The 27,263-nt window shown below is 29.6% G+C and overlaps 1 protein-coding gene across 1 annotated transcript in view; it reads right to left on the bottom strand.

Annotated features, from left to right (window-relative positions):
- Positions 1-2,192: 2,192 nt before the first annotated feature.
- The window catches only part of LOC111620480 (TBC1 domain family member 12-like), a 111,138-nt gene continuing 86,067 nt past the window's right edge, over positions 2,193-27,263 (bottom strand). The window contains exon 13 of the mRNA XM_023362399.1: positions 2,193-2,287. Coding sequence (XP_023218167.1) covers positions 2,193-2,287 — 95 coding nt within the window. The remainder of the gene's footprint in view (positions 2,288-27,263) is intronic.

Raw genomic sequence — 27,263 nt, forward strand, 5'->3', positions numbered from 1 at the left:
TTAGTTCATATTGCACAGAGAACAAAACATCCGAGAAGATTTATGGAGTTTTTTTTATACTCTAGAAAGATTTATTGAAAAATTTTTCACCTTTCCTCGGTTTCTATAAGAAAAAAATCCAGCAACGAGTTGCGTAACTTTCCCGGCAAAAGAAGTTAAAATCGCGTGTAGATCCATCTGTTACGAAATTTTATTTTAATAACTTTTTATATTATTAATTACACTAAAATAGCACAAGGCTTAATTTTTAAGACGGATAAGAGTTTTATATAATATTTTAAACGATATTAACGAGTAAAATCGTCTAAACTTACTGGAGACACGACACGTGACACCACTCTAGCTCCTCACCCTCTCGACCTTTAACCACCAAAATTTAAGAGCATAAATCACCCTAATACACAAACATCCATGCAAAATTTCAGAATTTTTTTACCAACGGCACATGAGTTATTAAGCTTTAAATTGGGTTAACAAAATAGTGTTTCCACACACATATACAGAAAAAACAATCTCAAATTTTTTTGATGTTTCGAAATCCTCAGAGTCTAAAAATATAATAATTTTGAGAGGAGGGCCATTTTTTTGACCAATCGCCATACTTTTACAGCCGAGAAAGTAAAAATGATCTCTATTTCGTTTTATTTTCAGAATTTTTTTTATTAATTCGAGATTTTAACAGACAGAATTAGTAATTTGCATTCCTTTTATCATTCAGTTTGCGATCGAAGTGAATATCAATTGACTTTCTATAGCATAATATGTGATAAAGCTATTAATAGTTAAGCGATTCAGTGACTTATCTCAATGATTTTGATTCTTTCGAGCAGCGTGACTCAGTTTTTTTAAGAAAAAGTCATTGATTCTTAAATTAAAACGTTTATTTCAGGGTTATAAACTGTAAAAATGTTAATATTTTAGCTAATTTATTAATTTTTTTAGTAAAATTTTCAAAGTTTAAATATTTTAAGTTATTTTTTAAGCCGAAAAAGTCGCATTCTCCTGTATAATGCGCAACAAATAATTTATTTTTTAAAAAATTTATTATACCGTTTTATTCTTTTTAATTTAATATTGATGTTATAATATTTATAATCGAACAAAATATCGATAAATTCGATTTTGATATATTTTTAAACAAGGTAAAAAGTACAATTTTGTTGATTAAATAAATTATAAGCAGTTTTTTCTTTCAGGAAAATAGGGCATAAATTTTTATTTAATTCGATCAGAACGTCGAGGAAATAATTGAAAAACTTCACCGAAAATGTAGAAAAATGTAGTCTTTTTTTTTATACTAAAATATTTATAAAATAGCCAACGTTGCAGAAATAAGTTTCTTTTGGGACGAAATCTTCCATTACTAAATAAGCGTGAAATATTTAGCCTCGTATCCTTAAGTTAAAACATTTCATTTTCTTCCATAAAATGCAAGACGTGGAAATTATTTATTGCTATTCTGTGCAATAATAAAATAAACCAGCAGCGAGTTGCTCAACTTTCCCGGAAACATTTCAAATTTTGGTGGTGCCATCTGTTACCATATTTTATTAAAAACGCTTTTTATAATTTTAACTATTATAAAATGGCAAAAAGCTTGATTTTGAAGGTAGGGATGGGATTTATAAAAAATTGTAAATGATAATAACCAGTAAAATCATCATTAAGTCCGACCGTACTGAAGATTCACACGACCTTCGTTATCCCCCACCCCCTAAACTTTTAATCACCAAAATTTAATAGCATAAGTCCCACTAATAAACAAACCTTCCTGCAAAATTTCAGAAATTTTCGATAAAAGTTATTAAGTTTAAAACAGGGTGAACAAAATCGTGCCCCCACACAATATTAAATATCCATATATACAGAAATTATCCCCGATTCTTTTTTACATTTCTCGACGTTTCAAGGTGTTCCGAGTCCAAAAATATGAAAATCTTGAGGGTCATTTTTTGACCAATCGCCATACTTTTCCTCTGTTATATATAACAGCCAGGAAAGTAATTCGATTTTTTCTCGCATCTTTAAGTGCAATGAGAGAAAGATAAGGAAGGAAGAAAATATGGAGTTGAGATCAAAAGTTAGAAAATTTTGTATGAGTCAATTCAAAGACTCGAGTATTGAATTTTACTGTGTTTTCTTTTTTTTTTCGTCTTCTTCACATCACTCTTTAATGTTTTTTCTTTCTCTTTTCAAGCTCTTGGATCTTTTTTCTTCCATCCACTCTCGTCTCCTTCCTCCTTTACCAAAGTAAACCATACTTTGTACTGATGCTCGCAGGACTTAACTAAGGGGAAAAAATTAGGCAAACATAAACTAAACACAAATAAAGCGCGAGGAATGTTTTACTTTTGTTCGTCTTTAGTTTATACCGAGCTATTGTGGCGTTAGACTATATTAAAGATAAATTACCTATTGTAAGAAGGCAATTTATCTTAATTCCAACATTTTATGAATAAACTGTAATAAATTATAAACATTTTAAATATATATATTTTAAAAAAAATTCTATAGTTAAAGATGAAAAATTTGGTTTAGGCATCTTGCCATTATAGCTGAATAATTATAAAAAATTATTTGATAATAATTAACTCCAATTCGCGTTATCGCCCTTCTTTATAGCGTTAGTTTAAGCACTGTTCGTGTTATCATCGCTCGTCGGAAGTTATAATTTATTAATATTTTATGGTGCGTGAGTATCAAATTAAAATAATAAAAGTAATAATTACAGCCGGCCCAATTTTAATCATATTTTAATTTTAAAAATCTCGGTAACTTTCAATTTCAAACAGAAATTTGTATATAATTAATCGCGCGGCCTCTGCCCATAAGCTTCCCATATCTGGTCTCGATTTCCATCCATTTAGCTCACCATACCTGGTCTCGAATTCTATTCATTTAGCTTCCATATCTGGTCTCGATTTCCATCTATTTAGCTTCTCATATCTGGTCTCGATTTCCATCCATTTAGCTTTCCATATCTGGTCTCGAATTCCATTCATTTAGCTTCCATATCTGGTCTCGATTTCCATCCATTTAGCTTCCATATCTGGTCTCGAATTCCATTCATTTAGCTTCCATATCTGGTCTCGATTTCCATCCATTTAGCTTCCATATCTGGTCTCGAATTCCATTCATTTAGCTTCCATATCTGGTCTCGATTTCCATCCATTTAGCTTCCATATCTGGTCTCGAATTCCATTCATTTAGCTTCCATATCTGGTCTCGATTTCCATCCATTTAGCTTCCATATCTGGTCTCGAATTCCATTCATTTAGCTTCCATATCTGGTCTCGATTTCCATCCATTTAGCTTCCATATCTGGTCTCGAATTCCATTCATTTAGCTTCCATATCTGGTCTCGATTTCCATCCATTTAGCTTCCATATCTGGTCTCGAATTCCATTCATTTAGCTTCCATATCTGGTCTCGATTTCCATCCATTTAGCTTCCATATCTGGTCTCGAATTCCATTCATTTAGCTTCCATATCTGGTCTCGATTTCCATCCATTTAGCTTCCATATCTGGTCTCGAATTCCATTCATTTAGCTTCCATATCTGGTCTCGATTTCCATCCATTTAGCTTCCATATCTGGTCTCGAATTCCATTCATTTAGCTTCCATATCTGGTCTCGATTTCCATCCATTTAGCTTCCATATCTGGTCTCGAATTCCATTCATTTAGCTTCCATATCTGGTCTCGATTTCCATCCATTTAGCTTCCATATCTGGTCTCGAATTCCATTCATTTAGCTTCCATATCTGGTCTCGATTTCCATCCATTTAGCTTCCATATCTGGTCTCGAATTCCATTCATTTAGCTTCCATATCTGGTCTCGATTTCCATCCATTTAGCTTCCATATCTGGTCTCGAATTCCATTCATTTAGCTTCCCATATCTGGTCTCGATTTTCATCCATCTAATTCCGTTCTCTTAACGACGAACGGGCGACAGTGGAATGTATAGAACTGCAGTTTGAATTGCAGCCCAATTAAATAACGAAAAGAAAATGAAAAATAAAAATTCAAATCGAAACAAACAAAAAATAAAATAAATTAATTATTAAAAAAACGTTAAAAGATAGGCTGGAAGTAAAATCCCGAGAGATTTAAACTCAACAAACACGGTTTAAAAAAAAAAACCTTTATTTTTCTTAACTTAGATAAAATTTTTGCTCCAACAGTTCCTTTTATATAAAAACATCCCCATCTTTTCACTAGATTTATACACATTAAAATTAAAAAATAATTCAAATAATCAAACTTATTAAGGAAGCAAACACGAGTTTTAAATTTGATCCGATTTATAACGATTTTTTAGCTTAAAAATTTTAAAAATCTCATATTTTTTTATATTGTTAAAGGGAGAAAAAGTACATATCGATCGAAGTCACTGTCAAAGGAAAAGTTCGCTTTCGAGAGCAATTGCACATCTGTTGAAGATGGAGATGGATTGAAAACACCCACATTTAAGTAAAAATATTTAAAAATATCATATTTTAATATAGTTTAACACGTTTTAAAACATGTCTTTTATAAATTCAAGCCATAAATGTCATTTAAAATTAAAATAATAATAATAATAATATACATAAATTAAGTAGCAGTAACTGTCAATCAAAATGGTGTTTTAAGTCGAGTAGCGGCGTATAATTAGATTACTTCTTTTTAATTTGTTAATGTAGAGCAATTTATAAAATAGCATTTGTTAAATTTATTTTTTAATTCGTTAAAAAATTTCCCAAAGGGGAAAAAATCGTAAATTTAATTGGGAGTTAACCTTTAATATATATAAAGAAATGTTTCTTTAATCTGATTGATGGGTTTGGAAAACAGAAAAAACGTAACAAAAAAGGGGTGGAATATGGAAAAGAAGTAAAGTTCCTTGTGTAAGAATTAAATACCTTACAAGACAGCACATTTGTCATTTATTTTATAAAGTTTAATGTATAGAATATATATTATATAAGGGATAATCGAAATTAAGGTGTTCAGAGCTCGCTGTAGATAAATCTATTGGCACAATATCGATCAAATTTGTTACACTTACTCTCCTGAAGTAGGCGGTTTCGATTTCAGAGGGGGAAATGCTACTACAAATCTCGGCCGCTAGGGCGAAATTGGCGCTGCTATTGGCATCAAGTAAAGTCTATTTTAAACTTATTTAATTTACAATATATGCTCGCGATCTGGAATTAGTAGTGTCTTTCCCCTGTATATCATACTTTTCCTGGTAACAACATTCAGTCGTCTACATAACTCTGTTCTGAGGAAATTTTTGAATTTAAATCACGTGACTTCCGGTCTAAACCGAACGTTCGTATATAGTTAATCGGGGCCTCCTACAACTAAACCTTCCATATCCGTTCTCGAGTTTCATCTATCTAACCTCATTCTCAAGATTAAGAAAGAACAAACAGACAGGCACACGGACGACACTGGGAATTGACAAGTCTACAAGTTCTTTAAATTGAAATAATGTGACTTCTGATGCATACTGGAAATCATGTTATATATAGTTAATCGGGGCCTCCTACAACTAAACCTTCCATATCCGTTCTCGAGTTTCATCTATCTAACCTCATTCTCAAGATTAAGAAAGAACAAACAGACAGACACACGGACGACACTGGGAATTGACAAGTCTACAAGTTCTTTAAATTGCAGCAGAATTTTAAGGTGCTTTTAAGCATAATAATCTTGTTTTTAATACGAAATTAAATTGAAAATGGATAAATAATATATTTAGTTTCTAAATATTTAAAAATTTAATTTAATTAATTAATTTAGAGCCAAATGTAGGAAGAAGAAAAATTTTATTTTATTTTTTTGTAATTTTCGTTTTAATTTTTTAAAACTTCACATAACAATTGCCTACTTTATAATTATTTATTAGAATGTATGCGCTTTATATATAGGGTNTAAATAATACTTCAGTTAAATATTTACACTCAAATTTATTTAAAACTTACTTTAGATATAAACATATAATTTTATTGTGTCGATAATTTTTTGGGCTGCTATTTGAAAAAAATTGTAGACCTATATAAATTTCCACGGTCGTAAATCTGTCTGTCTGTCCTTCCGTAATCTCGAGAACCGAGTCAGATAGATAAAAGTCAATAATGGATATAAGAGGCATAGGAGCATGAGGCCCCGATTAACTATACATGTATCACGTGACTTCCATTACAAACCGGAAGTCACGTGATTTTAATTTAAAATTTTCCCCACAATGGATTTACACAGATGACCAGCATGACTCCGTTATTATCAGGAAAAGTATGATGTACAGGGGAAGCACTACTAATTTGAAATCGAGAACATATATTTTAAATTAAATAAATTAAAAATATGATTAAAAATTGAATTCTGCAGGCATTGTGATGATGTCACAATAAATAATTGCTCATTTATATATATAAAATTATAAAATGACAAATAAACTTTCTTTATTTTTCTTTAGAATATAATATAAATTATTATTGGAAAAAACGGAGCAATTAATTATTGTGACATCGTCACAATGCCGGGCTGTAATTTTTATTTGCAGATTTCGCTCCTGTACGTCATACTTTTCTTGTTAACGACAGAATCATGCTAGTTATTTATATGACTCTATCTGGAGAAAATTTTTGAAATGAAATAACGTGACTTCCGGTCTAAACCGGAAATTTCTATATAGTTATCCGGAATCTCCGGTTCCCAAGATTTCCATTTCTGGTCTCGAAATTCATCTATCTAACTCCGTTATCGAGATTAAGGAAGAACAGACAAACATACAGACAGATGCCAGTGGAAATTTATAGGCCTTCAACTTTAAAATTGCAAAAATTTCAATTATTATTAAAATTAATAGAATAAATTAAAGTACAGTTTTATTATTTAAAAAAAATTCAAAAATTATATTATTTTCCTTACTAATCAGCACTTTTTTCTGCTATTTTTTTATTTAATTTCGTTCAATTTATAAATAACATTTTAACGTATAATGCGCATAATCAAGAAAAATAATATATTGATTTGATTATCGAGTAATCATCAAAGTTTAATATTATTCGTGTGAAGTTTAAATATAATTAAAGAATTTTTAATATAACAAATTTTCAATTTGAGATCAATATGTCAATATTGATATTTCAATCAATATAACCCTTAGACTATTATTATAAGTTCTTTTTTAGTGTTTTTAATTTGACAATAATTTGTTGGACGTAAATTAGTAACTCTTCTATAATATTTTATAAATTGATATCAAAATTTTATTTGTTTGAAGAAGGTAGAAGCTGTTATCGAGTCCATCTTTGTTTGCTCATCACTTATGGGTTGATGTTCAGTTATGGATTTACTCTTGAAGGGAACGGTCTACTATAATTTCTACAATACAACTAAATGCTAACATTCGTAAAGTTTTCATATTTGTTTCTCTCATAGTAATTATTGAAAAATAAGTTGAAGGTTTTTTCTGGACAAAAATTGTGAATAAAGTATCGATATAATGATTCTTCTATTACTTTTAATATTCAGATTTTAATGTTTCAAAATAAATTTTTGATACTTTTAAAGGGTTAAAATTGTATTTTTTTAAATTAGGGGTTGAATCTACTCAAGGGTCTAGGCTGAAGAAAGGAAGAGAGTGAGAGGATGAGGAAGAGGATGAGAAAGGAAAAGAGTAAGGAGATGAAGAGGAGTATGAGAAAGGAAGAGAGTGAGGGAGTGAGGAGGAGTATGATAAAGGAAGACAGTGAGAGGGTGAGAAAGAGTATAAGAAAGGAGGAGACTAAGGAAATGAGGAGGAGTATGAGAAATGAAGAGAGTGAGGAGATGAGAAAGAAGACAAGAAAGAAGACAAGAAAGAAGAGAGAATATCCTAGTAGGACACTGAGCAGTTAAGGTGAATCAAAAAGTATGAAGAAAGTACGAAATTTGTTAAGACCCACAAGCTTAAAATAAAGAAAATTTATGATTGTTACTTTTCATACATTTAATTATATTTCAGCTTTTCAGTTGTTGTATTAAAATAAACTAATAAGAAATACCTAACGAGTTAATTAAGAAATATATCTTTGAAGAAAGTTCATTAAGGAGAAATGGCATCTCGAAAATATCCATTAGAATGTAAGATAAATTCTTCCGCTTCTTGTTTATCGTCAACAATAATTTTGTTTCGTGACCGAAAATGAGCATCTGGACCACAAATAAATATAATAATCAACCATCACTCGACAATGGAACATTCACGTTTCTATATTTATATAATTTTACTTGTGAGGAACATGATTAAAGTTTATCCCATTTTGATAAATGATAATATTTTGCCTATTTGTCAAAAAATTTACACTTTAAATCGTTAAATAATTTTTTTTTCTTAAAAATAATGCTTAATATATAAATTATTAAATTTTATTTAGTTCGCAGACATGGAGAGTGAGAATGACCCGCGATCCCCCCTAAAATCTGACTATAAAGTCAGATTTTAGGGGGAATCGCGGGTCTTTCCTTTAGGGGGAATCAAATTTTAGGGAAGTTTATGATTTTTATTTATNTGTTCAGAGCTCGCTGTAGATAAATCTATTGGCACAATATCGATCAAATTTGTTACACTTACTCTCCTGAAGTAGGCGGTTTCGATTTCAGAGGGGGAAATGCTACTACAAATCTCGGCCGCTAGGGCGAAATTGGCGCTGCTATTGGCATCAAGTAAAGTCTATTTTAAACTTATTTAATTTACAATATATGCTCGCGATCTGGAATTAGTAGTGTCTTTCCCCTGTATATCATACTTTTCCTGGTAACAACATTCAGTCGTCTACATAACTCTGTTCTGAGGAAATTTTTGAATTTAAATCACGTGACTTCCGGTCTAAACCGAACGTTCGTATATAGTTAATCGGGGCCTCCTACAACTAAACCTTCCATATCCGTTCTCGAGTTTCATCTATCTAACCTCATTCTCAAGATTAAGAAAGAACAAACAGACAGACACACGGACGACACTGGGAATTGACAAGTCTACAAGTTCTTTAAATTGCAGCAGAATTTTAAGGTGCTTTTAAGCATAATAATCTTGTTTTTAATACGAAATTAAATTGAAAATGGATAAATAATATATTTAGTTTCTAAATATTTAAAAATTTAATTTAATTAATTAATTTAGAGCCAAACGTAGGAAGAAGAAAAATTTTATTTTATTTTTTTGTAATTTTCGTTTTAATTTTTTAAAACGTCACATAACAATTGCCTACTTTATAATTATTTATTAGAATGTATGCGCTTTATATATAGGGTGAATTCCAAGCTTTAATATACATGTAAGATGTTTAATAACTTAACATTGAGAATGTTCCTAATGCTTCTCATACCATAAAAATGAGAGTATTTTATTAAAATTTACGTACTACACACAAGAATTTATCAATCTTAAAGTATTATTATATAAAATTTCGAAGGATTTTGTATTTCTTTTATGTTAGAAGTATAAATACTTTGATTTAAGAATCATTCCCTTTCTCTATACACAAATCCTCTTTAGTGACTGATGTTCAGCTCGATACAAAGGTTTCTTTTCATTCAGTTGTCGTCTTATCTTTTACTTAATCTACGAGTCTATAAAACGTCACCAGTTTTGTTACCGTCTTGCATAAGAGGAAATCCTCCTCCCATTCGAATATTTACACAAGAAATTTAATATAATAAGTAACGTATCGTCCTCAGACCACCTACCCTTTTATTCTTTACGGTTATTTACGCTAGAAATTTGATATTTAAATAAAAAAATATATATATTAGGCATTAAAATTAAGTAGTGACTCTAGTTTTTGGTTTGTATTATATCCGACGGAGATAAATTGAAGTTTAGTTAGAGAATAAATCAGAAAGGAAAGATCATTAAACTTTCCGGAGGATATTAAAATGATCATTTATTGGAAGTAAATTGGCATTGATTCATTTATTATTCCGCTTTTATTGCATTCGGGTTTAATCTTGCGAAGATATATTTTAAAATATCCAGCTTCGAGTTGCGTGACTTTTCCGGCCAAATAGTTAGATTTGTATGTGGAGCCATATATTACGAGATTCGATTTTTTAAATATTTTTTATATTATTAATTATTGTAAAATGACAAAAAGCTTAATTTTGAGAGTAAGGTTGAGTTTTATAAAAATTGTAAGTGCTAACAACGAGTAAAATCTTTATTCAGTTAGACGTCGCTCGAGATACAACCCTCTATATCTTCCCACCCTCTCCACCTTTAACCACCAAAATTTAATAGCATTAACCCCCCTAATACACAAACTTCCCTGCAAAATTTCAGAAATTTTCGACAGAAGACACAGGCGTTATTAAGCTATAAATTGAGTGAACGAAATTGTGCCACCCCCTCACACACTAACATCCATACATACAGAAAAAACCCTCAATCTTTTTTAAATTTTTCGACGTTTCAAGGCCCACAGAATCGAAAAATGTAGAAATTTTTGGGGAGGGTCATTTTTATACTGATCGCATTCTTACCCTGTGTTATATACTGTATAACAACCGGGAAAGTATTAATGTAATTGTAATGTTGAAATTAAGTCGATATTACAAGGAAAATAGCATGAAATTTATAATAATATTTAAAAAAAAGTTGTTAAAAATGTAATAAAGTGTAAAGAGTATAGTCGAAAAGTTACAAAGAAAGAGAATTTACTTTAAATTGTTATAATAAATAATAATAAAGTATTCGAAAGTACTATAATCAACGGCGAACACGGCCGAAAAAAGTCACAAATACCAAAAAAATATAGACATTTATCTACAAATAACTACTCGCGTGGCAACACGAAAGCCAGTCACGCTTCCATTAGGAGGGTCTGGTTACGGTTCCCATTCGGAGGTGACTTCTCCTTTATTTTCACTTCTTAGTAACAATATATTAGAAAGAAGTTAAAGAAAAAGAAGGTGTATACGTCGTAGTATCTTATAGAAACTTTATTATTACGTGCGCTAACGTAACTCGAGTAAATGTTACTTCGTAACACTGGTGAATAACATAACGGTTAATGGCATTCTTTTCTATTTTAAATGTAAAAGTGATTTGTCTTCGAAGATAATGACAATTTTATGCTCTTGTTGAATAAAAAATGAAGAGATGTTGTATTTGTAATAATACGAAAATTATAATAAATTTGAATTTTTTTGTTGTAAATTTTTTATATTATATATTCTGGGTGGTTTGCAGATAAGTTAAATAGGGCTTAGTATTATTTAGTCGAGGGAAAGGGCCTGTTACGTTATAGCTTAGGGCCAGAACAGTAAGTTAAGGGAAAGGGCCCAGTAAGTTGTAGCTTAGGGTTCCGTGTAAGTTATAATTAAATTAAATTAAAAATATATAAGATCTCAGCATTATTTTTCTCGTATAAATAGACATATTCTATACGATAAAAAAATTCTAAAACGTACATTAGGCGGTAAATCAATAAGGTGTTGAAATCAAATTCAATACGAAAATATGTTGATTTAAAATACACATTTTCTGATCGAAAATGGAATATTCGCAAACAGTCGAAAGTATTATATATATATTTTTAATATAGAGAAACTTATAGAATTTCAAATATTAGTGAAATGTTGATGNAATAAGAGTGAATAGTACAATTGAAAGGATATTTTAGAAACGTTGCCTGGATACAAGTTTTCCTGCTAAACATCGGAGTATGCAGGGAAGCTACATTTACAGGGACCAAAAGAGCGTACAGTACGATACCTGATTACAAATGATTATTCTTACAAGAAATTTTCATCTGAAAATTATTTATGAATTATTTTAAAAACACGACGTTATTGTTACGAAAGGAACAAAGCAAATACATGCTTAAGAGTCTTTTCTGTTCAAGAGATTAGAGTAAAGATAAACTTATTTTAAATGTTTTCCTCGGGGCTTTAATATTGAGAGTTTATTAGGATTTTCCATTGAGGGAAGGATACAAACAAAAATAACTGAAAGTATAGCGATAAAAACATTCAAAATAGTACAATAAATAAAAGAGTTTGAATAGATACTGTTTACAGGAAAAGAAGGAAATGTAACATAAATTTCTCATAATGTGATTTCAACTAATGCTTTTTACTAAATTATTTAAATTTGCATATTTTTGTTCTTTCTATACAATTCATTAAAATTTTTATAAATATTTTATACATAAATGAAGCGTTTTAAGTAAAATTTTTAAATATTTAAAAATTATATAAAACGTTGTAATTTATACTAAGATTTAAACTCACATGATTTAAATACGATCCACACGCTAAATACTTTACAAGTTCGTTTAAAGATAAAATATTCTATTATTTAATTTAGGAAAGATAAATTTCTTAAAAGAAACTATATTTTACTTATAACTTTAACTAAAATTTAAGAATTTGGAATGGATTAAAAACTTCAAAAGAGGATTATCTTTTACCATTCTCTAGTAGACTTAGACGGGGCTTACCTTTGAATGTTAGGAACAGTTAGAAAACCTTCTATACGTGAAAGAGGAGAGCGGTCCACAGTTGGACCTTCTCCGTCCACTCCACTATTGAAATGACTAGGAACACAAAAGACTCTTCTCGACGAGCCGATGAAATACTCTGAGATCAATATGTGCCTACATGCAGTCTGAGTAGGAGATAAAGAGTTTGCGCTGACTGAACCCGCATATTGATTTTTTACAGATTTTTTTCTTACGTCAAAGATACTTTTCTTCACTATAACACTTCCTGTATCATTGTCACCCCGAAGCTATATCAAAATGCTCAAATATTACTTAGTTCTAAGCTTGCCAAAGCTAACGACAACGATGCTCAATTCTACTTGAATTTTTGTTAAAATATTTAAAATTTTAATTAAAAAAAGTCAAAAATTTTATTTGTAACCGTAACTAAAATACGAATTAAATAATTAAATTTATTACTTATTAAATATTTTTAATTCTAATTAATCATTAATTCGCCTTATCGGTTATATAATGGCTATCTTATCTTTATTATCCCTTGTGGTATTCATTAACTACCCGATAATGACTACTACTACTTCAACTAAATAGCTGCTAAATATAACTATAACAAGTAATTACTTGTTATACTTGCTCGCCCTTTAATTCACTCGAAATAATGCGATATTTATTATAAATTTTTCCATTATACACCATTATTTCACGCTTTATATTATTAATTTCTGAATAAAATATTCCAGAAAAAGTATAAATTTAATCCCGCATGAAATGAAGTATAAATTACTTAATTAAGTATTTTTTTTCCAGGTAAATTATGATTGATTTTTTACCTCACAATTGGAAACTCAACCAAGTATGAAATGGTGCAGTCTATTAAGGTTTGCTGCTCTGATTCAATAAAGGATTCTTCAACTGCCTGAAATCGCACATACTTAATTAGAAGTGAAATATAATATTCTCAATTAAAATAAATAAATAAAAAGTCTGATAATAATGCAAAATTCCACGTTAATTTATCGGGACATAAATAATATGTTAACAATTGATAACAAAGGGCATTTGCAGTTGAAGTTAATTAACTTTATAGATATAGTTGAGATATAATGATGTTGTTACGTCGTTGAATTAATTAACTAAGTTCCAAAATATGATTTGTAAATGAAATTTATGAACTAACGCTAATATATTTAATTTTATACAGATATTATGTACACTTAATCAACAGAAACTTATAATATGTTAATATTTTACAATATACCTGTGCTTTGTTTACTTAATATATTTAAATATTTATATATTTTACACGGAAAATAATAAATAATTTATTAATTTTATTTATTTACTCACCGAAATACTTTTTAATTTAAGTTTACAGTCCAACCTTCAACGACGATCACCTGTAAATAGCGGCCATCTCCACAGAAATTTTTAAAAACCAAACAAAACCTCCAAACAACGACCAATTTTCGTGTTTCCTTCGCTGGTCGTTGTTCACAGGTTTGATTATTTAATTTAAAATTAATTAATATATCAATAAGATGTTCATTCGTAATTGAATAATTTCAAAATGTAAATAATATAACTTAAATTTCTACAAAATGAATTAAAAATTTTGATATTTTATAGAAATTATTAAAATATTTGAATTAAAATCTAATTAAAAATATAAAATTATATTTTAACATTAATAAATTATTATGATTCGAAATTAATTTAGATTTATTTTATTTAAAATATTTTTTTTCACTTTATTAATTTATTAAAAATTTTAAACAGAAATTGTTTTTGCTGTTTAAAAAATTTATTTAATATAAAACATGAACAGGAAATAATCAATTGAAAAAAAAATTCATTTTTTTAGTATCCATTTTTCTTTTAAAGTTATCAATAAGTGTTTTTTATGGATAACTTGTTTTCAGAGCTTATCTACGATTCTCAAAGTCTGTATTAGTTCATATTGCACAGAGAACAAAACATCCGAGAAGATTTATGGANGGTCTGGTTACGGTTCCCAACCTTTAATATATATAAAGAAATGTTTCTGATTGATAGGTTTGGAAAACAGAAAAAACGTAACAAAAAAGGGGTGGAATATGGAAAAGAAGTAAAGTTCCTTGTGTAAGAATTAAATACCTTACAAGACAGCACATTTGTCATTTATTTTATAAAGTTTAATGTATAGAATATATATTATATAAGGGATAATCGAAATTAAGGTGTTCAGAGCTCGCTGTAGATAAATCTATTGGCACAATATCGATCAAATTTGTTACACTTACTCTCCTGAAGTAGGCGGTTTCGATTTCAGAGGGGGAAATGCTACTACAAATCTCGGCCGCTAGGGCGAAATTGGCGCTGCTATTGGCATCAAGTAAAGTCTATTTTAAACTTATTTAATTTACAATATATGCTCGCGATCTGGAATTAGTAGTGTCTTTCCCCTGTATATCATACTTTTCCTGGTAACAACATTCAGTCGTCTACATAACTCTGTTCTGAGGAAATTTTTGAATTTAAATCACGTGACTTCCGGTCTAAACCGAACGTTCGTATATAGTTAATCGGGGCCTCCTACAACTAAACCTTCCATATCCGTTCTCGAGTTTCATCTATCTAACCTCATTCTCAAGATTAAGAAAGAACAAACAGACAGACACACGGACGACACTGGGAATTGACAAGTCTACAAGTTCTTTAAATTGCAGCAGAATTTTAAGGTGCTTTTAAGCATAATAATCTTGTTTTTAATACGAAATTAAATTGAAAATGGATAAATAATATATTTAGTTTCTAAATATTTAAAAATTTAATTTAATTAATTAATTTAGAGCCAAACGTAGGAAGAAGAAAAATTTTATTTTATTTTTTTGTAATTTTCGTTTTAATTTTTTAAAACGTCACATAACAATTGCCTACTTTATAATTATTTATTAGAATGTATGCGCTTTATATATAGGGTGAATTCCAAGCTTTAATATACATGTAAGATGTTTAATAACTTAACATTGAGAATGTTCCTAATGCTTCTCATACCATAAAAATGAGAGTATTTTATTAAAATTTACGTACTACACACAAGAATTTATCAATCTTAAAGTATTATTATATAAAATTTCGAAGGATTTTGTATTTCTTTTATGTTAGAAGTATAAATACTTTGATTTAAGAATCATTCCCTTTCTCTATACACAAATCCTCTTTAGTGACTGATGTTCAGCTCGATACAAAGGTTTCTTTTCATTCAGTTGTCGTCTTATCTTTTACTTAATCTACGAGTCTATAAAACGTCACCAGTTTTGTTACCGTCTTGCATAAGAGGAAATCCTCCTCCCATTCGAATATTTACACAAGAAATTTAATATAATAAGTAACGTATCGTCCTCAGACCACCTACCCTTTTATTCTTTACGGTTATTTACGCTAGAAATTTGATATTTAAATAAAAAAATATATATATTAGGCATTAAAATTAAGTAGTGACTCTAGTTTTTGGTTTGTATTATATCCGACGGAGATAAATTGAAGTTTAGTTAGAGAATAAATCAGAAAGGAAAGATCATTAAACTTTCCGGAGGATATTAAAATGATCATTTATTGGAAGTAAATTGGCATTGATTCATTTATTATTCCGCTTTTATTGCATTCGGGTTTAATCTTGCGAAGATATATTTTAAAATATCCAGCTTCGAGTTGCGTGACTTTTCCGGCCAAATAGTTAGATTTGTATGTGGAGCCATATATTACGAGATTCGATTTTTTAAATATTTTTTATATTATTAATTATTGTAAAATGACAAAAAGCTTAATTTTGAGAGTAAGGTTGAGTTTTATAAAAATTGTAAGTGCTAACAACGAGTAAAATCTTTATTCAGTTAGACGTCGCTCGAGATACAACCCTCTATATCTTCCCACCCTCTCCACCTTTAACCACCAAAATTTAATAGCATTAACCCCCCTAATACACAAACTTCCCTGCAAAATTTCAGAAATTTTCGACAGAAGACACAGGCGTTATTAAGCTATAAATTGAGTGAACGAAATTGTGCCACCCCCTCACACACTAACATCCATACATACAGAAAAAACCCTCAATCTTTTTTAAATTTTTCGACGTTTCAAGGCCCACAGAATCGAAAAATGTAGAAATTTTTGGGGAGGGTCATTTTTATACTGATCGCATTCTTACCCTGTGTTATATACTGTATAACAACCGGGAAAGTATTAATGTAATTGTAATGTTGAAATTAAGTCGATATTACAAGGAAAATAGCATGAAATTTATAATAATATTTAAAAAAAAGTTGTTAAAAATGTAATAAAGTGTAAAGAGTATAGTCGAAAAGTTACAAAGAAAGAGAATTTACTTTAAATTGTTATAATAAATAATAATAAAGTATTCGAAAGTACTATAATCAACGGCGAACACGGCCGAAAAAAGTCACAAATACCAAAAAAATATAGACATTTATCTACAAATAACTACTCGCGTGGCAACACGAAAGCCAGTCACGCTTCCATTAGGAGGGTCTGGTTACGGTTCCCATTCGGAGGTGACTTCTCCTTTATTTTCACTTCTTAGTAACAATATATTAGAAAGAAGTTAAAGAAAAAGAAGGTGTATACGTCGTAGTATCTTATAGAAACTTTATTATTACGTGCGCTAACGTAACTCGAGTAAATGTTACTTCGTAACACTGGTGAATAACATAACGGTTAATGGCATTCTTTTCTATTTTAAATGTAAAAGTGATTTGTCTTCGAAGATAATGACAATTTTATGCTCTTGTTGAATAAAAAATGAAGAGATGTTGTATTTGTAATAATACGAAAATTATAATAAATTTGAATTTTTTTGTTGTAAATTTTTTATATTATATATTCTGGGTGGTTTGCAGATAAGTTAAATAGGGCTTAGTATTATTTAGTCGAGGGAAAGGGCCTGTTACGTTATAGCTTAGGGCCAGAGCAGTAACTTAAGGAAACGGGCCCAGTAAGTTGTAGCTTAGGGTTCCGTGTAAGTTATAATTAAATTAAATTAAAAATATATAAGATCTCAGCATTATTTTTCTCGTATAAATAGGCATATTCTATACGATAAAAAAATTCCAAAACGTACATTAGGCGGTAAATCAATAAGGTGTTGAAATCAAATTCAATACGAAAATATGTTGATTTAAAATACACATTTTCTGATCGAAAATGGAATATTCGCAAACAGTCGAAAGTATTATATATATATTTTTAATATAGAGAAACTTATAGAATTTCAAATATTAGTGAAATGTTGATGTTTTACAACAAAACTTTTTTGATATTATCATCTATATTGCATGGGAGAAAAGGCGAAACAAGAAAAGAAGGTGAAAGAAAAATATATTTTTGACATTAGACAACTTCATATATTTTTTTTATTTTTCCTTTTTTCTGCTGAAGGTAAATAAGAAGCAAGAAGGAAAATTGGAGAGTCAGAACAATTATCGAATGGGATAAGTAGTTAAATGCATTTGCTGATGTTTAATTCGAACAGGAAAATATCGATTAACGAAGGAGTGGTAAGTCTAGTAATTGAAGTTAGGATGGTCGGTTTGATTAGAATCTGTCATTATTTTAATCGATGTAATAGGCGAGTGTCTTTATGGCAACGGATGTGTGGAAGAATGGCGATTTATAAAGATTTAATAAGTTTCTTCCTTCGTTTTATGATGTTGTTAACTGTAATGCCGTTTCAAATCGCTGTTACTTTAATTGTTAAATGTAAGGGAAATAACACTGCAAACTAACATTTCTGTTCTTTCCTCAGTTGTTATTGCTGTTGCTCTGTAATAAAAATTTTCACCACCTAAAAACAACTTTTACTTTCACTCTTATCGGTAGAAAGATATCGAAAATTTTTATATATTTATTAAAATATAACATTAATTAATTAATATATTAATATTACCGGGGGTACCTCAAGTAGTAATTGTCCCGATTAACTATATAAAAACTTCCGGTCTGGAAGAAAAGAGCATATATTTTAAATTAAATCAATTAAAAATATGACTAAAAACTGAGTAAAAAATACAATAGGAAGGATTTGGGATTCATTCGTTTAAGATTTTCTTCCTGATCCTCTTTCAAAATATAATTATTAATAAATATAAAAATAACAAAGACATTCTTATGTTTTTATGAACATTAAATGATTTCTTACATGTATAGTGTATGACAAGACAGGTAAGATATCACTCAAAAAAAAAGACTAGGAAGATTGGTTGGAGATGTTCCTTACTTACAATTGCTGGGAAAGCAAAAACCAAACACCAAATTTCTATATTTTTACTCTTTATTCTGTATTTCAGTATTTTAAATTTATTCGCAATCATCTTTAAAGATTATTTTATTTACGAGTTTATTTTCAAAACGTCTCTTATCCAAAATTTTCAAAATTGAGATATCGATTTGTCGATGGTTACTCCTTTTATTTCTGCTTTCGCTTTGTTTCAGTGCATCGTATATAGCGTGAAAAATTCTCTTTCAAATATGAGCTCGCAACTAAAACGACTCTCGGCTAAAACAAGATGGCGGCTATCCTACAGCGAGATAATTTATACCATTACTAAACGAGAAAAGAAAATATAATAAAATCTTTATTATTTTATTAGAAAACATAAATTACGTTACGTCTATTAACGTTATTTTTAACCAGGGTGGTCGAGTGGGGGTGAAGCTGAGGATTTTTCCGTATGATCAGAAGGGCTTGTAGTGTTTTCTACCCCTGTAAATTAAGGTTAAACTAACAAAAATAAATTTTTAACTCTTCTATTTAATAAAGAAACGTTTTTTACGTATTTCATTCGTTCAAAAATAAGGCAAAAAAGTACCCTAAGAAGTAAAAGGGTCCTCTTTACTCCTGGTCCCCTACTAAGTTCTTTTTAACAGTATACAACGTCTTATATTTTCAATAATTCGTCACGTCGTAAGAAAGCAGGATACTAAAATGTCGTAAAACGTTGTACAGAGATTTAAAATCCATTTTACAATTTTAAAAAGTACTTAAATTGCTCATTTACTTACCGAAAATTGAACACTTTTATAACATTTGCCGATAAAATTGGTGACATAAGCTCTAATACTTTATATAAATTTCTTAATATCGGCTAATAGAATGAAATTTTATATTGCTGAATATTAAAAAAAAAAAGGCATACATAGAATTCAATATTTGCATTACTCGTAGTAATGCGTTAACAGAAAGATTAATATATTTAAAAGGAAATAGAATTTTATTTGACACAAATTCCATTTTATCCATCGAAATTTTCATTAGTTATATTTTTATTTCCAGAGAAAATCGGGATCAAAATATATATATTTTACTAATAGGATTAAACGGCACTTTCAGGACTACACGATCGAAGGTTGTTTATTTTATTTTCAGCACCGTGTCACTTTGTAGAAATAATATATTTTTTCTCAAATCCAACGTTCTATCCCGAAAAACTTTTATATATAAAAAGCTATACAGAGAAATCTATAGTACTATAAAAAATCGCTAATGGATACGGAGGAGCATTCGTTCTCAGGACGAATACTTTACAGCACTTACATCAAAAAGAAAATACTATTCCATTCAAAGCACTCGATAGTCTCCTAGATTCAAAGTTTCTCAGCCTTTATCTAGTATTCGAGAGTAAACTTTTATAGAGTTCTCAGAACTATTGCCTTTGTAAGTATTGATTAATCGTTAAATGCAAGAATCCATATTTTATGAGTTTAGTATTCATATCTAATCCATTAAAATATCAATTTACTTTGTTAAGTTGAAAGCATTGGGATCTGTTGACAAACTTTCTCTACTCGCTTTTTGATAATTGTCCCGAGGAAAATTGCTAAAAATACATCTGTATTCGTCCCTCCTAGCTAAAAAGTTAATTTTCTTTTACAGGATATACTCGAAAGGCTAAAATTTAAGTTTTCGACTCCTTATGAGTGATCCTAACTTGGAATTTAAACGTTTTTTACGTTTTAAGATAAATCCTTTATCGAATTACGTAAGCAATTGGAGTGGAAAGGTAATCGAGAGCTTTGGGAATTTATACGAATTCGAAAACAACACTTGGAAGAGAATTTACCCAGCCCTGCGCATTATACAATGTATTACAACCCTCGAGCGACCAATTTTAGTAGTTACAATAGGCTGTAGCATTGCTTCTATCTGACAATCTTCCACTAGATACGTTTGCGGTTCGATAGAGGTTTCTCTCTTACATAAAATGAAGCAGTTTAACAGTTACTAGAATCTATATGGCCTCCTTCGTTTTCTCTACTCGAGTCTTTACTTCGCTGCTTCCATTCTGGACATCTGTCAAATACAGGTGAACGTTAAGATTCTTGACATGTATTTACCAATGAATTCGCGCTTAACTGAAGTTCTTGAAATATAATATCTGCAAGTACCATACACTGCAGCTTGTCGAAACAATAAGCTGATAAATTCCAACAGAATTTTCACAACCAATTGCATTTATATCCTTCCAGCCACTTAGGAAAAAAAAAAGAAAAGAAAATAAAATAAGGAATGCTTTCATTTTTAAGTTGTTTTTGCGGTTATTTTTGGTTGAAACTGGAAAAATAATACACGCTTTAACCCGGGAAAGCATTTATTTAGTTCACTAAGTTCGAGAAGTAAGTATTTAACAGTTAACAGATAGGAAATTCCCATGACAGTGTGTCAGACGTAACGTGTTTTCACAATTCTCCTTATCCATAAGGAAAGATAAAAGTTATATAAGCTCATTAAAATCATATTTAAGAAAATTTATAACTGTTTTACACAATCTTAATTTGGAAAATGTCCAAAATTGCTTTATTATCTGACGGGCTCCATTTTTTATTGATAATGATTAAACCCTGGTCCATATTAAAACATTGAAATGATTTATGATCCAATTAATGCCGAATCGTTAAATTTTATTTCATTAAAATGGATGAAATACTCCAACTTATCTTTAAAAATTATAATTATACACAAGCTTTTCCATACGAGAAGCGAAATTAACCTTTAAAATGTAGGAAATTGTTAAAACGTGATTCCCTGTAGACGATGTCGGGTCGGAGTGTAAAATTATAATGTGAAGCACGAAATTCTGGAAGGTGTTAAAAGAAAATTTACATAAAATTAACTTATATAGAAATTTTATTCGTTTTTAAAGGATAAAAACTAACATTTAGCACGCTTTTCTTACTTAAAATAATAAGATTTCATTAAGTAAACGTTATTAAAAACATTCAGCTAAGTGAAAACAATATAAATACTTACCTTAATTCCACACATTTGAATTCGGAGAATGGCTTAAATGATTTAAAATATCCCGGTAATTATGTCCATAATTTAGTTAATTCGTGGCTATTTGCTAGTGAATTTATAAACGTTTAATAATTATTAATTTAATTTAATTAACACACATTTACTTTATTATATAATTACAAATTATGTGTAAATGTTACGATCACTCTACAAAAATATTTCAGTTTTATTAATATAATTGTTTTATATAACAGAGCAATTATTTATTCGTCACATCGTCACAATGCCAGGCTGCAATGCTTAATTATCTTTTAATTAAAAGAAAAATCACGTGATTTCCGGTTTAGAGCACGTTCGTATACAGTTCAGGAAGTGTGCTCTCCATCCCTTATAGAGTTAATCGGAACCCTAAGCTTTCCATAGATTTCTCTATCTAGACCAGATATTAATATATCTTAATTGTATATTGTAGAAATTTTTGGAAATTTCTCTTCCCAAACGTAGAAAAATTTGGCAGAAGCCGAACAAACCTCAAACTCCTTACTCTAATAAAAAATCTCTATTGGCTTATAGGCGTTATAATGGATTATAATTACGACTAGATACCGATCGATACGTCAAAACTTTGACGTTAACTGACGTGTAACGATTTGCTAACGCAGCCAATTGATTCCATCTGATAAAATGGGACAAGTTAACAGAGTGGAAAGGCCTGGTTTCTCAAGGGTCATCTACTATGGTTGTTCGTTGTCAGCAAATTCCAGTCGGAAAGACTCGAGACACGAAATCTTAAGTCAAAGATGAATGAGTATGAATAGAAGGATTACTTTGTCCCAATAAGATTCGCTGCAGGATATTCTTTAAGCTTCAACGATACAACTTAGATAATGCCTAGCTTGTCACTTTAATTGTTACAGTTGCTATTTTGTATTACGACGCGTTAATAGTTCGATAAGTTAGCTTCTCCCTACGTCTTTGTCCCCTCTCTCTCTCTCCCACTAACGTCTAATTACTTACGTTCGTGTAAAACGAGCATCAATCGTTTTTTAACAGATAAAGTCTAACTATCAGTTCCAACAGAACACGATGGGCAGTTTTACTGATCGACTGTAACTAAGTTAAGCCAATTCTCTGCGACATTTCTTTTTATTTCTAGAAAACATTCTATTTTATTTGTCCTGTAAAACATACTCCCGGGCTCTTCTTTTCTAAAATCTCAATATAAATTTCTAGTAGAGAATTGAATTTTACGCGGCTTCCCCGAGGATAAATGTATAAAACTGTATACATTTTTACTAGTAAATTTTATATATATATATATTTTTTTCTTTTATCTTTTCAAAAACTAAAACTTGGATGGCATTTATTTATTTGAGTTTTTTTATTTAGAAAACATAATTTGTCTGAATTTTCAAATTTCGGGCCACTGTCATCAGCCTGTTTGTCTTTCCTTCTTTAATCTTGAGAATGGAGTTAGATAGATGAAAATTGAGACCGGATACGGAAAGCATAGGGAACAGAGCCACGATTAACTATATACGAACTTCCAATCAGGACCGGAAGTCACGTGATTTCAATTCAAAAATTTTCCCCTAGATAGATGACCGACACGACTCTTTTGTTAACAGGAAAAGTATGATGTACAGGGGTAAGCCACTACTAATTTAAGATCGAAAGCATATATTTTAAATTAAATTAATTAAAAATATGATTAAAAACTGCAACCAGGCATTGTGACGAAATCACAATAAGTAATTGCTCTTTATTTTTATTCTTCCGTTTCAGAATTTTATCGAAAACAAAAGAAAAATAACAGATCTAAACTATAATTAACTTCTTAAATGTTTAAAATTGTATGTTAGTTACGTAAATAATTATAATTTTCAGACTTTCTTCCTGTTAAAGTATTACAGAAAAGATAAACAGAAAAATTAAAATAAAGACAAAAATCAAAATTAAAAAGAATTCCAGAATATAAAAAAAAAAGTCAAAAATTGAATTTATTAATCTCAGCAAACGTCATCCAGGAAAGATTTAAATAATCAAATGCATAAAATTATTCACTGAATCAATGCTTGAGTGATTTTTATCAAAACACTTCATTATGCAACATCAATAGAAAAGGAAATCTTTTCTCTAATATGAAAAAGTTATGCTAAACAGATGTATAAATTGTTATTTCTTTTTATTAAAAAAGCTGGCAAGGGAGACTTTTTCCATCATTTGAGTTACTACCTCCAACCTTCTCAATCTTCACACCTCCTCGACTTATAATCTCGAAAATAAAACACCGTCAATGTCCCGTATATAGAAGTATTCATGCCAAATTTCAAAACTTTTGGTCCATGGGTTTTTCAGATATAAAACAAAATACAGACTAACATATACAGATATACGTATAGAATGTTTTATATCCCCCTGTATTTGGGATCAGGTGACTGAAACGTGGTGGAATCCAAAAAACCCGGAGGGTCAAAATTTCCCATATTTATTTATATAAAAAGTATTTTAATATTTAAAATCTAACCAGAAAGTTTACAATGAAATTTCAATTTATTTATATATACTCGTTCTGTTTATTGTTAAACTATAAATAAATAAACTGTAGGCTTAATATAAATTAAAATAAATTTTTTTACAGAAAAACATTTAAAAAGTCATTGTTTATACGACAGATTTTGTTTATAATTCGAAAAATAGAGGAATAAACTCGATTTTCTATTAAATATTATGCAAGAAAATGGCGTGAAAAATAAATTTCGAGTTTTCTTAACGTTAAACAATATGATTTCAATTGTTTTTGTTTTCTTTTGCAAATAAGAAATTTTACGATCTTCCGCTCATTTCATACGTCAGAAAACTGTAATCGTTTATGACAAAATCGTCGAAGTTAATGCCTTTTTTTTGGTCCACACGAAAAAAAAATGGCGGAGATGTCACATTCCTTATAGTAATTCTACTTCTTTATATTTATAAATCCATTTATTGAAGCATAGCAGTGTGTTAAATGTTAGGTATGTGTGTGACAGCAGCGAATATCGACCGGCATGTCATGGTCTGAATCCGATGGTATAGGCCATTACTACGTTGTCAGCGACAGATAAACCAAATGCAACGTATTACAGGACGAAAGGGGGGACGAGATAAGTTCAACTATTGAACATGGTGTTATTGTACATTGTTAAGATTAGATACGGTGTGAATGTAATCTTCTGGTATTTGTCATGGCCCGGCAATAAAAAGATTAAAATAAGAAAGACAAATTAGCTGTTGGAAATAATGACGTTTCGAGTGTTTTCAACACCAGCAACGTCATTAATATTGTCTATTATAAAATTTCCAGGATTAAGGTGATAAATCGATGGAAAATAATTGTTTTCATTAATATTATTAAACCTATAAAAGATGTTGAAAGTCTCAAGACGGTTCGTGTATTCGCGTGAGTTGTTGAAAAAGTTGTAGATCTACAAATTCCACTGTCGTCCGTCTGTCTGTCCTTCCTTAATCTAAAGAAAGTTGTTAGGTAGGCGAAAGACGAAAACTAGATATGGAAAGCTTAGGACAGGAGAATTAACTATATATGAACTTTCGGTTTGGACCAGAAGTCACGTGTTTTCAATTCAAAACTTCCCCTGAATGGAGTCACATAGATGACCAACATGACTCTGTCGTTATCAAGAAAAGTATGAAGTACAGGGGCAAGACACTACTAATTTGAGATCGAGAGCATATATTTTAAATAAAATAAATTAAGAATATGATTAAAAATTGTGAAGATGTCACAATAATTTTTGCTGGTAAACTTTATAAGTCGAATTCTACGTCTTTTATATATAAATACCTAGGCCCTGTATATACATATAAACTTTTAAAGAAGGAATAAATTTAAATAACATCAGAAGTTACTATTAAATAACCACATTCTGAAAAATCGAGTCAATTTTAAACCAAATATTTACATAGTAAGTCGGCCAAGTGTGAAATCGTTAAGTAAACTATATCCGGAGAAGCACATGGCACACGAAATAACATCTCACATATTGCCTAGCTTCAACCTTAGTTAAATAGCTATTTAAAGAATAAGCTAATACATTTTTTTCCTTTAAAATGTCTCCCACGTTGTCTTAATGAACAAAATATTCCAAATATTTATTTCAAAAAAATAATAATTTAATAATGGAGTAGGAGGCGTTTTTCCGTGGATAAAATCAATTATACAGTAAATATTTTTTTATTTACTGTATATAATGATTATATTATATGACTGCTCTATATGAAGCTGAAGGTAGGACTCAGACTTGTGGCTTTTCTCCACCACCAAATAATGATAAACGTAACCAGTAATGATGCAAGACTTTCTCGGCACTCATAATTTAAAAAAAGTTAAAGTTATGTGTAGAGCCATCTGTTATAAGATTTTATTAAAAATAATTTTTATATTATTAATTATTGTATAAAGGTAAAAGGCTTATTTTTTGGGTAGAAAGAGTTTTTAAAAGAAATTGTATGGTAAATACTAATAATCAACAAAATTTTCATTAAAGCAATCCTATTCGAAATATGACCACCAAAATCTAACAGCATCAATGCTCCATATATATAAATAATCTTGCCAAGTTTCAGAACATTTGGTTCGTTCAGTCCTGAGATATAAGGGATTGCAATGGTTCTAGCCACTCGGCCATCGGTGGGTCCTAATCTACAGTATAAGCTCATAACACCAGGCCCTAAATTGCACAAATTTCCGACGCAAATCGGAAGTCACGTGATTTCAATTCAAAACTTCCCCCAAAAGGAGTTAGATAGATGACGGTATGACTCTGCTGCTAACAGGAAAAGTGTGATGTACAGGGGCAAGACACTACTAATTTGAAGCAGAGAGCATATATTTTAAATTAAATAGATTAAAAATTGCAACCCAGCATTGTGACAATGTCACAATAAATAATTACTCGTGTATATATATATATATTATAATATTTCACATATTTTTAGACTTTAAATATTCTTCTGTATTAACAATTCTCCAGTTAAAATTCGTTATTTAAATTACTTTCTATTTATAATTTACCTTGCGTTAAAAATTAATTTTTATTTTTTATTCCTTTCTTAAAATTCAGTTAATTTAATTATTTATTTTTCAGTAAATTAAGAAAATTTAATTAAATATCTAAGTTCAAAAAGGGTAGTTTATTATTATAAAAAGAACAAACATAATTTTAATTAATTTAGAATGAAATTAAGAAGTTTGTTAAATACCAATAAAAAATTCAATAAAGTACATAATATCAATATAATGAATTTTATGCCCGGAAACACCAATATTGATGTAGATTTATATGTAATTAATTTTAACAATATTTAGTTTTTAAATATAATTATTTGGTGAATTAAATATGCAAAATATAATTAAGTTTAATCTACAATCTAAATGATTATTAACTGCATGACCAAGAAACATATAAAAACACAACACAGGAAGACAAAGATCAGG

This window comes from Centruroides sculpturatus, unplaced genomic scaffold, assembly GCF_000671375.1.
Source record: "Centruroides sculpturatus isolate CEXI.00-Female unplaced genomic scaffold, Cexi_2.0 scaffold28, whole genome shotgun sequence".
NCBI lineage: Eukaryota > Metazoa > Arthropoda > Arachnida > Scorpiones > Buthidae > Centruroides > Centruroides sculpturatus.